Source organism: Salvelinus namaycush, chromosome 39 (assembly GCF_016432855.1).
Source record: "Salvelinus namaycush isolate Seneca chromosome 39, SaNama_1.0, whole genome shotgun sequence".
NCBI classification, from domain to species: Eukaryota; Metazoa; Chordata; class Actinopteri; order Salmoniformes; family Salmonidae; genus Salvelinus; species Salvelinus namaycush.
In genome coordinates, this window is record NC_052345.1 from 18,606,058 (window position 1) to 18,618,588 (window position 12,531).

Below are 12,531 nucleotides of genomic sequence, written 5' to 3' on the forward strand. Positions count from 1 at the left end.
GAAGCTATACTGTTACACTGGCAATACTAAAGTGCCTATAAGAACATCCAATAGTCAAAGGTATATGAAATACAAATCGTATAGAGAGAAATTGTGCTATAATTCCTATAATAATTACAACCTAAAACTTCTTACCTGGGAATATTGAAGACTCCTGTTAAAAGGAACCACCAGCTTTCATATGTTCTCATGTTCTGAGCAAGGAACTTAAATGTTAGCTTTTTTACATGGCACATATTGCACTTTTACTTTCTTCTCCAACACTTTGTTTTTGCATTATTTAAACCAAATTGAACATGTTTCATTACATTTGAGGCTAAATTGATTTTATTTATGTATTATATTAAGTTAAAATAAGTGTTCATTCAGTATTGTTGTAATTGTCATTATTACAAATACATATAAAAAAAAATTGGCCGATTTAATATCCGTATCGGCTTTTTTTGGTCCTCCAATAATCGGTATCGGCGTTGAAAAATCATAATCGGTCGACCTCTAGTCAAGACGGTGGTTAAACAAAGACGATGTTTGTAGAGGTTGTTTAGAGACAACTAAACCATAGATTACAGTTTCTTCGGGCCCATAGACTACTTTTAGGGTGAGGATCCTCTTAAATTGTAAAATCCTGAACTTCCCCTTTGATTTAAAAAGTGAACAATCCCTTTAAGAATTTCCCCCCTCCTTTTTTATAAAATATTGTACTTTTTTGTGTAATTGCAGGAAATAAAAATGTAATTGGTGTGTCATAACATTATGGTACCTGCAGTGACCATGCAAACAAAACATGAATACATTCACAAAGCATGCACAGTAACTGGTAAACAAGTTGTATGGCACTAATCACGTTTCCAACCACAGATCTTATGCAAGTAAAGTCAAATCATATGAAATAAAAATCACAACAGCTGTGACGGAAACGGGAAGTTTCGATATAATTTTATAAAATGCAAACAGGTCATTTGTTTGTTTGACATGGTGTGGTCTTTTTGTGTCAGTAAAATATATTATATATAATAACCATCATATCGTACTTAACTTGGAGTCACGTGAAGATATGGTGTGAGGTCCTCCCACTATGACTCGGGAAACCATACTGTTTATTAGGCTACTGATGAAATAAATGATGATGAACTTCACAGGGTGGTGAAAGTGCACAGTGATCTTGATGATCCATTACAATAAATATTGAGGGTCTTATTCTGGCGATATGATGACAAATACAAATATTATTGCTCTTATCCATAATAATCTCATCATCTAGACTAGCCTATCCGCACTGTATCTGCGAGCTGTTGGCTAGAGCAGTGTTTCTCAACTGGGGGGTCACGACCCCCCACGTGCAGCACTTCCGCAGTGATGAAATGGCTAGCTACATTTTCATGCTGCACATACTCCATGACCAAAACAATAACGATTCTCACCCCACACATACCCACTTCAAGCGGAGATTGCTGCGTTTGTTTCGGAGAACAAGTTACATCTGGCTGAACATTTCGATTGAGAGGAGTAGCTCACAAAGTTTGCCGACCTGGCGGATATTTTTTTGAATCTGAATTCGCTCAAAGTGTCAACGCAAGGGACCGGGGCACAATCGACTTGAACAGAGGGACAAAGTGGATGCCTTCAAGATGAAGCTTACCCTTTGGGCAAATCATATTTCTAACGGGACGATTGACATGTTTCCCAAATGCTGATTTCGAGATTCAGAATCTGATCAACAAAGCACACAGCGACACACTGAAAAAAACTGTTAAACAGCATCTTGTCAAGCACAGATAAACAGGTAAATTAGTTATTGTTCAGTATGTTAATTATTACTGACTTTACTTTTATTTTTACTTAAAAAAAAACTTTTATTACTTTTATTACTTTTATTGAACTGGTTAAAAATTGACACCTTCAAGGTTGTGAAGCTATTCATATGGTAATTGCTGATTACGAAATCCTAATGATTGTTGTTTTTTCTATTTTAAACACTGGTATGTGTTACTGTTCATTAACATAATTGGACTGGTTTCGATGTCATATTCAGAATCTGATCATTTATTACACCCACTCCTGAACTGGTCGCCTAATTAAATGGCTTATTCTCTTGAATTGATAATAAATGTTTTCTCAGTTAATATGGCTGTGTAATGACTTTCTTTTATACCATAATAGTAGCCCGTTGAGACAGTCTATTTTGCAAGTGAAGCCTGTCCAAGAAGGCAGCTGCAATACAACATTACAAAATATAGCTGCAATACAACAGTCCATAATATTGGGTCACGACTCAATTGTCATTGTCAATTTTGGGTCCCCAGGCAAAACCAGTTGAGAACCACTGGTCTAGAGTACATGTGCCAAAACAAGATTAGGCACATTTGCTATTTAACGCAACAGTTTTTGTGACAAAACTATTGGTACTGTTGAAAATGCAATGGAAAAATATTGAACTTTAGATTTAGATTTTGTACATGAAAACTTAAGCAAAAAAGTACATTTTGTGTGCGCTACATCATTACACCCTGATTTTTATCCACAAAAAGTCAATTTTATCCGCAACAAGTCCTTTAAGCGGATTTTAGAATTTCACATGAAAATCTGTCTCCAATTGGATGGAAATCTATCTCTTAATACTACAATTTTTTTAGAAGTAATATTTAGTATTCATCAATGTTTCTATGACACGTTTACCATGACAATTCTAGGAATGATGGCTGATGTATTGCCTTCAGAATTGTGGGACCAAATGTTCGACCACATTGAAAACGATCTTATTTATGATGTACTCACAGCACTTCACCATTGGAGAGGATAGGGAGAGACAGAGCCACAGCGGCCAGCAACACCAGCTCCACCAGCATAACGTGGGTCTGATTCAAGTCCAAATTAATTAGCCCCACCCAGCCTCAACCTTTTATCGTTGCATTTTCCCTCAGTTTCGCTCTTGACCCTCCCCTTTTGGGCGAGCGCCAGACAACATGCTCACCCTCCCACTGTATTTGTTCTTATCTGTTCCGGGAACAGAGAGATACAGTACGAGACACCCTTAAACCCTACTTCTGCCACCTAATTAATGAGACTTTGAGTCTTTTCATCTTAACTGTGTGTAATTGTTTATTTATTGCTGTTAAGTCTATACCTACTGTAAGTGTGTCTGCTTAAAATGCCATGTGGGTATATTAAAAAACTTGGACTTGGGAAACCGGTTGGCTAGATAAATGAAATGAATGTGTGAAGGAGTTCAAATGAAAGACTCTTTAAAAGAAAAACAATAGGCTAAGTAGGTTTTTGTACTAAACTTAACTTTGACCAAATAGATGATTGAGCCCTACTTGCCCACCAATACTTGGTAATGTTTTATGACTTAGCTGATGTGTGTGTGTGTGTGTGTGTGTGTGTGTGTGTGTGTGTGTGTTTACTGATTGATCGTTTCAACAACAGCAGCTCTTATCTCTCTCTGAAAGCAGTGTTTGTTATGTGAAAGGCTAGTGGCAAAGCCCCCTTTTTTTTATTTTTTAGATTATCCGACTCGAGGTAGAACAAAATAAAAAACATGTTTTTTCACGTCCCTAATGTCTCCCCATTTATGAAATGGATGGTTGTGTAGAAATGTTTTACTGCGAAAGGGGTTAAATTGATAGATACTGTGACAACCCCCCCGCCCCTAAACTCAAAAAGTGCAGAATAATTAGTGTTGAGGGGTGATGGGACACACAAACTAATGTAATAAAAGTTGTCAGTCATATGCACTACATACACAAATAGCACTAAGATATCTTATTTTATCTTGGAAATATAGAACTGGAAACACAGAGATAAAATAGGTGAAAATATCTAGCATGAATATTTATGATGAATGTAAGCTTTACTTTTTGGTACTTGCTTACTAGACAACTTTCCAAGGCAAATTTGCTCTCATTCACTGGTCCTCCTGTCTGACGAAAATACAAACAGTTACACATGTTTTTTTGATGTTGTGGCTATTGTAATCTAATCAGCTCGAAGGAAAACAAGTGGGCTCAGACACTGGAAACTCATTTTTTTCAGTCAATGGTTCATCTGTGGATTTGATTTGTTCTGCCCACACTCTTGCAATTACGAATTAAACATTTATTACATGTATATTTTGTTTCACTGATCTACACATAATATCCCATAATGTCAAAGTGAAATTGTGTTTTTAGACATTTTTACAAATTATACATGAACAAAAATATAAATGCAACATTTAAGTGTTGGTCCCATGTTTTATGAGCTGAAATCAAAGATCGTCAAATTTTTTCCATACGCACAAAAAGCGTATTTCTCAAATTTTGTGCTCAAATTTGTTTACATCCCTGTTAGTGAGCATTTCTCCTTTGCCAAGATAATCCATCCACCTGACAGGTGTGGAAATCAAGAAGCTTATTAAACAGCATGGTCATTACACAGGTGCACCTTGTGCTGGGGACAATAAAAGGCCACTCTAAAATGTGCAGTTTTGTCACATCACAATGCCACAGATGTCTGAAGGTTAGAGGGAGCGTGCAATTGGCATGCTGGCTGCAGGAATCTCCACCAGAGCTGTTGCCAGAGAATTCAATGTTCATTTCTCTACCATGTCATTTTAGAGAATTTGGCAGTATGTCCAACTGGCCTCACAACCGCAGACAAAGTGTAACCACACCAGCCCAGGACCTTGACATCCGGGTTCTTCACCTGCGAGACGAGCCACCCGGACATCTAATGAAACTATGGGTTTGCACAACCAAAGAATTTCTGCACAAACTGTCATAAACCTTATCAGGGAAGCTCATCTGCGTGCTCGTCGTCCTCACCAGGGTTTTGACCTAACTGCAGTTCGGTGTCGTAACCGACTTCAGTGGACAAATGCTTACCTTCGATGGGCACTGGCATGCTGGAAAGGTGTGCTCTTCACGGCTGAATTCCGGTTTCAACTGTGCTGGGCAGATGGCATTGTGTGGACCATGCGGTTGGTTGATATAAACGTTGTGAACAGAGTGCCCCATAGTGTTGGTGGGGTTATGGTATGGGCAGGCATAAGCTACAGACAACGAAGACAATTGCATTTTATCGAAGGCAATTTGAATGAAAGATACCATGACGAGATCCTGAGACCCATTGTCGTGCCATTCATCCACCGCCATCCCCTCATGTTTCATCATGATAATGCACAGCCCCATCTCACATCTGTACACAATTCCTGGAAGCTGAAAATGTCCCAGTTCGTCTATGGCCTGCATACTCACCAGACATGTCACCCATTAAGCCAGTTTGGGATGCTCTGGATCGACGTGTACGTCATCGTGTTCCAGTTCCCGCCAATATCCATCGACTTTGCACAGCTATTGAAGAGGAGTGGTTCAACATTCCACAGGCCACAATCAAAAGCCTGATCAACTATATGCGAAGGAGATGTACTGTATCACGCTGCATGAGGCAAATAGTGGTCACACCAAATACTGACTGGTTTTCTGATCCACGGCGCTAACTTTTTTGAAAAGGTATCATTGACCAACAGATGCATATCTGTATTCCCAGTCATGAAATCCGTATATTAGAAATGGAATAGAGCCAAGCACAGGAAAAATCCTCAAGGAAAACCTGGTCCAGTCTGCTCTCCAACAGACACTGTGTCACACCTACTCCCGCTCAATAAAGATTACTGCCTAAAAATACGGAAGCAGGGACACCTACTCCGTCAACACCACGATCAGCTGGTGCAACTGGGTGTGGCTATGGATGAGGTCCTCTGCGTCCTCCACCGCCTCCACACCACCCGAGAGGATTCACCTCCAACTACCACGAGTTGTCCCAGCGAGCCAATCTCCCATCCTATCCAGCAGTCCGCCTAGGTCAACGATGCCCGAATGTCACTCCCGGACAAGTATGACAGGACTCCATCCTACTCCAGTGCTCCCTCTGTTTCGCCCATCAGATGGGAGACCTCACCCCTGAGAGGTCCAAGGCTGCCACGGTCATTTCCCAGCTGACCGGGTGGGAGTTGTAGTGGGCTACGGCCGTCTGGGAAAGAGGAAGAGCTAGGTTCATACGAGAGGTTCATGGTTCTGTTAAGGGTAGTCTTCGAGCATCCACTGGAGGGCAGATAGGGAGGTAAACGATTACTCCCACTCCGGCAGGGTGCCAAGACCTCACCTTCCGGACCGTGGCAGCCTCCAGCGGATGGAAGGAGCCGGCACTCCACTCCCTATTCCGAAGTGGACTGGGTGAGGAGGTCCAGACAGGGTTGGCGTGCCGAGCCGATAACCTTTCCTTGGATACGCTTATCGCGATGGCCATCCGTCTGGACAACCTTCTTCAGGAGCGTCAGCGCCCCACTTCGCCTCTCTCCCTCCTCCTTTGGCCGTCCTGAGGCAGAGCCTGAACCCATGGAGGTAGGGGCCACACACCTCCCCACGGCAGAGCGGCGTCGCTGGAAACAGCTGGGGCTCTGTTCCTATTGTGAACAGGAGGGTTATCAGCTTCAGCAGTGTCCGGTGAGTCCTAACCCGAGGTCCACGGGGGCAGAGGGGCGGGCCCCGTGATCACCCATTTTCCAGGGTAGGCGTGAGTATACCATCATCATCGCTTTCCGCCAAACCATTCCTGATTTCCATTTCACTGGCTGGCCGTCCCTCATGTGCTGTCTCGACAGTCCTAGTGGACTCCCGGGCTGCGGGGAATTTCATCGACCAGGCACTCGCCTCCTCCCTGAACATCACCTCATACTCACTCTCCTCTCCTCATCCGGTCCAAGCCCTGGATAATCAACCAGTGAGATCTGGCACAATCACGCACATCACAGCACCACTCACACTCACCGTGGGCCCCATCTACCAAGAAAGCCTTCGCTTCCTCCTCATCATTGCATCCGTACACAAAATCATCCTAAAAATCATCCTCAGCCTCCCATGACTCTCAACTCTCGGTTGAGAGTCATGTGGTTGCCCTCCAGCCCATGAGGTTTTCTCTAAGACCCACGCCACCTGTCTCCACCTGTCCACCTGTCTCCATCATCACCCCTGGGACTGTTCCATCGACCTGCTTGCAGGCTGCGCAGCCATGTCTACCCTCTGCCTGTGGCTGAAAACGAGGCCATGGAGGAGTACATCGAGGATGCTCTCCAACTGGGTTTCATCCGCCCATCCACCTCCCCTGCATAGGAAGGCTTCTTTGTGGCCAAGAAGTACGCAGGTCTATGTCCATGCATCAATTAAAGAGGCCTCAAGTACCCTCTCCCATTGTTGCTGGCCACTGTCGAACTGCTTTGCAGGGCCCGTTTTTTTTCTAAACTGGAACTGCGGGGTTCCAACAATCTGATCCTCCTTCTCCTGTTTTGTTCTGCCTTATTCTTATCATTACACTCACCTTCTGCACCTGCTTCCTGACTCTCAGTGTATACGTTACACACTAGGAGACAAATTCCCCTTTAACAGGACAATAACCTAAAAGACTAGGCGAAATATACACTGGAGTTGCTTACCAAGACGACATTGAATGTTCCTGAGTGGCTCAGTTACAGTTTTGACTTAAATCGGCTTGAAAATCTATGGCAAGACTTCAAATGACTGTCTAGCAATGATCAATAACCAATTTGACAGAGCTTGAAGAATTTAAAAAATAATATTGTGCAAATATTGTACAAACCAGGTTTGCAAAGCTCTTAGCGACTTACCCGGAAAGAGATATTTATAAATTGGATATTTATTTATTTAATTTTCAATATATTTGATAAAATTTTATTAAAACCAAAACAGTCTTTATGGGCATGAGTTGTACAAAATTGATATTTACACGTGATTTAACTTTAATGAAATGGTATTATGGCAGCGATATTGGATTTGAGGCAATATCCATGGTGGCCCCAAAGAAAATACAAAATCCTTCAAGGAACCTTGGACCCAAAAACATCTCATTCTTATGTCTGAGCCCATTTGTTTTCCTTAGAGCAGATTACAATAGCCACAACATCAAAAGACAGATGTAGGCCTCCTGAGTGGCGCAGTGCCCGCAATCCAGAAAATCACATTGTATGATTTTTAAGTAATTCATTTGCATTTTATTGCATGACATAAGTATTTGATCACCTACCAACCAGTAAGAATTCCGGCTCTCACAGACCTGTTAGTTTTTCTTTAAGAAGCCCTTCTGTTCTCCACTCATTACCTGTATTAACTGCACCTGTTTGAACTCGTTACCTGTATAAAAGACACCTGTCCACACACTCAATCAAACGGACTCCAACCTCTCCACAATGGCCAAGACCAGAGAGCTGTGTAAGGACATCAGGGATAGAATTGTATACCAGCACAAGGCTGGGATGGGCTACAGGACAATAGGCAAGCAGCTTGGTGAGAAGGCAACAACTGTTGGCGCAATTATTACAAAAAGGAAGAAGTTCAAGATGACGGTCAATCACCCTCGGTCTGGGGCTCCATGCAAGATCTCACCTCGTGGGGCATCAATGATCATGAGGAAGGTGAGGGATCAGCCCAGAACTACACGGCAGGACCTGGTCAATGACCTGAAGAGAGCTGGGACCACAGTCTCAAAGAAAAGTAACACACGACGCCGTCATGGATTAAAATCCTGCAGCGCACGCTAGGTCCCCCTGCTCAAGCCAGCACATGTCCAGGCCCGTCTGAAGTTTGCCAATGACCATCTGGATGATCCAGAGGAGGAATGGGAGAAGGTCATGTGGTATGATGAGACAAAAATAGAGCTTTTTGGTCTAAACTCCACTCGCCGTGTTTGGAGGAAGAAGGATGAGTACAACCCCAAGAACACCATCCCAACTGTGAAGCATGGAGGTGGAAACATCATTCTTTGGGGATGATTTTTTTTTTTGTGCAAGGGGGACAGGACGACTGCACTGTATTGAGGGGAGGATGGATGGGGCTATGTATCGCAAGCTTCTATCTAAAGGCCATCAGACTGTTAAACAGCCACCACTAACATTGAGTGGCTGCTGCCAACATACTGACTCAACTCCAGCCACTTTAATAATGGAAAAATTTATGTAATGCAGTTTGTTTGTGTATGTGGGGCAGACAACTGACTACTTGTATTCCACATTTTATCAATTTCAGAGCTTGAAATATTGGGTTAAAAAAGCTTATGAAGAACTTTTTTTAGTTTAGGGGGTGTTTTAGTTCATAAATGTGAGAAATAAGAGACATGGTTGTGTTTTGTTCTACCTCAGGTATCTCAGAAACTAAAGCCCTTTTTGGATTGGCCACTAGCCTAGTAAGTGTAAGGCTGGGATTCTATCCAAGCCACACTATAGCACAGCTGCGCTAGGCATTCGATAACGGGTGTACTGTATTAAAGGACATTTACGCATAAGCCAACATCCACAGCGATTACCATGAATGCAAATTCAGTGAACGCCGGGGAAATTACCTTTAAAAGGCAAATTGTTGGCTTTCTAGAACAGCTGCGTCAATAAGCGTGTCTCAGATTAAATCCAGTAGTTAAGACTCCTGGTTTCAGAAAGTAGGGGGTGCAGGCAGGGTGCTGCAGTGGTTTGTCAGGTTATTCCAAACTTGATCACCACTACGAATTTTTATTATCAAATACACAAAGTTGAAGAGTATATTAATACGCACACCACACTACAAAGCTAAAATGATGTTGCCAATTTCCCACATAAATTCCCCAACGTTGAAAGAACGTTGAAAGAAAAGAACAATCCAAACAGAAACGTTGACAGCAATTCTGTACCTTTTTATTTAGTACACATTCAATACAAAGGAGCTATCCTGCTACTGTAGAATACTTACTATGTACCAAACTTGGGGTTTAAATGTGTATTTTCCTCTCAAAACATTGAAGTGCTCTTGGGTTAGCAGACAAGTGAACCAAGGGAATTTCCACAAGTGCAAAATTCACCCAGCCAGCACACTGGACATTTAACTATGATAATCTTTAAGAGAAAAACAATAGGATTCATACAGTGCATACGGAAAGTATTCAGACCCCTTGACTTTTTTCCACATTTTGTTACGTTACAGCCTTCTTCTAAAATGGATTCAATTGTTTTTTTTTCTCCTCATCAATCTACACACAATACCGCACAATGACAAAGCAAAAACAGGTCTTTTTTGACAGGCTGTCATGTGCCTTTTACTGAGGAGTGGCTTCTATCTGGCTACACTCTACCATAAAGGCCTGATTGGTGGAATGCAGCAGAAATGGATGTCCTTTTGGAAGGTTCTCCCATCTCCACAGAGATTGCTCAGTTTAGCCGGGCGGCCAGCTCTAGGAAGAGTCTTCGTTGTTCCAATCTTCTTCCATTTAAGAATGATGGAGCCAACTGTGTTCTTGGAGACCTTCAATGCTGCAGAAATTGTTTGGTACCCTTCCCCAGATCCGTGCCTCGACACAATCCTGTTTCTATATATCAACTCATACACCCTGTGCCATGGAATCGGTACATCAAACATCTCTTCCCAGTTATTTTGCAATCTGTATGCCACAGCTGTCAAAATCCTGGTCCTCAAATGAAACTCTTATACTTTCCTATTTGGCTATTTTTGTTCCTCCGTCAATTTTGATCTTTTATATTGGGCAGACAGACCAGTACCCTACCTCCTCCCGCTGCCACCTGCTTCCTCCATTTGAGGTAATGCTGTAGTTAATTGGTTATAATCTTGGATTGGTTGTAATCTTGGACCTAACAGAAGATTGAGCCATCCTACCCACCAATAACTGGGGAAGGGTTTGCGATTTAGCTGATTTGTAAGCATGCGTGTTGTGTTATTACTGATCGATCATTTGAACCAAAATTCCCGGCAGCTCTTATCTCTCTGCAAACATCAGTGTTTGTTTAGGTCATGTTACTTACCCAGCACACTGGACGCACACTGGACTCAAAATCAAACACACCTTGGGTATTCAACAGCAAATAAATATGTATTTGACCAAGGTCTGCAGTAAACATTTTATGCAGAATATTGATGTACTGCCCGGAAGGAAGGGGCTGTGTTGGAGAAGCTTCCATTTTGGAGTGTTTAACCAGGGGACCAAACCAATCGACTGGTTTCATCAATATACATTTTTAACAGAGTCGTGTGAAAGCCAAAGAACATTGCCAAAATGTTAGCATCGTTAAACCAGCCTGATTTCACAAGAACTGTTACGAAACGTGAGTGCAGCGGTCAGTCTGGTTTCACAAGGCTACCTAAATCAGGGCTGCCAACTTTTGTAGAAAGCTTGGAGTGAGGTATGCTATGTGAATTTCATTGCCCCCTTGCACAACCCCTAGACGGGGGGACTAGGGGTCCTCTCCCAGGAACATTTACTGTTTTAAAGCTCATTTCCTGCAATTTTACATATTAGGCCTATAACCAGGGTCGACAATGTATTTAAAAAAAAAAAAAAAAAAAAACTGGTCAAGTGTATTCAGATACTTTGAACATTAAATGAACACTCCAAAATTTACAACTTTCTTACTTTGAGTTTTTTGTGGGATGAAATTTTAAGTATGCTAATAATTTTTTTCAACATATTTTTAAGGTGGTTTTACATTTATTCAGACAGTAATGAAACAAGACAGGGAGACGGGCAAATGGGAGAAACAGTGGGAAGGTTGGAAGCAGAGATTGATCCCTGTTCTCAGGTGGAAAGTTGTATGTGACACATGCCAGATACAACATGGCTCTGCACAGGAAATACTAATACTATTGGTTGATCGCAGTTGAGTGACCACATTTAAAATACCCAAATGCGGGACAACAGGAGGATTTTGCGGGACTCACACACACATACACTACAATCCCCCTCCCATTCATGGTGTAGTGCAATTTTTTTTGGTGCTGGAGAACAATACAAATGTAAATTACATCATAATTTCTCAACGTCTGTACCAACAGATGTAGCCAATTGAATATCACTATGGAATATCCACCTGACAGGTGTGGCATATCAAGAAGCTGATTAAACTGCATGATCCTTACACAGGTGCACCTTGTGCTGGGGACAATAAAAGGCTACTCTAAAATTTGCAGTTTTGTCACATCACAATGCCACAGATGTCTCAAGTCTCAAGATGTCTCAAGTTTTGTGGGAGCGTGCGATTGTTATGCTGACTGCAGGAATTTCCACCAGAGCTTTTGCCAGAGAATTGAATGTTCATTTCTCTACTATAAGCCGCAGGATTGTCTGAGACCAGCCACCTGGACAGCTGATGAAATTGTGGGTTTGCACAACCGAAGAATTTCTGCACAAACTGTCAGAAACCGTCCCAGGGAAGTTAATCTGCGTGCTCGTCGTCCTCGCCTGGGTCTTGACCGGATTGCAGTTTGGTGCCGTAACCAACTTTAGTGGGCAAATGCTCACCTTCGATGGCCACTGGCATGCTAAAGAAGTGTGCTCTTCATGGATTAATCCCGGTTTCAACTGTACCGGGCAGATCGCGTGCATGGCGCTGTGTGTGCGAGCAGTTTGCTGATGTCAACGTTGTGAACAGAGTGCTCCATGGTGGTTGTAGGGTTATGGTATGGGCCGGCATAAGCTACGGACAACGAACACAATTGCATTTCATCC

The 12,531-nt window shown here is 42.4% G+C and overlaps 1 protein-coding gene across 2 annotated transcripts in view; it reads right to left on the reverse strand.

Moving 5' to 3' along the window:
• Positions 1-2,875, reverse strand: part of LOC120032617 (complement C3-like) — a 44,675-nt gene extending 41,800 nt beyond the window's left edge. For both annotated transcript variants that reach the window (XR_005473843.1, XM_038978786.1), the window contains exon 1: positions 2,776-2,875. Coding sequence is in view for 1 of the 2 variants with exons in the window: in XM_038978786.1 (XP_038834714.1) it covers positions 2,776-2,846 (71 nt within the window). In the remaining variant the exon portion in view is untranslated. The remainder of the gene's footprint in view (positions 1-2,775) is intronic.
• Between the last annotated feature and the right edge of the window lie 9,656 nt (positions 2,876-12,531).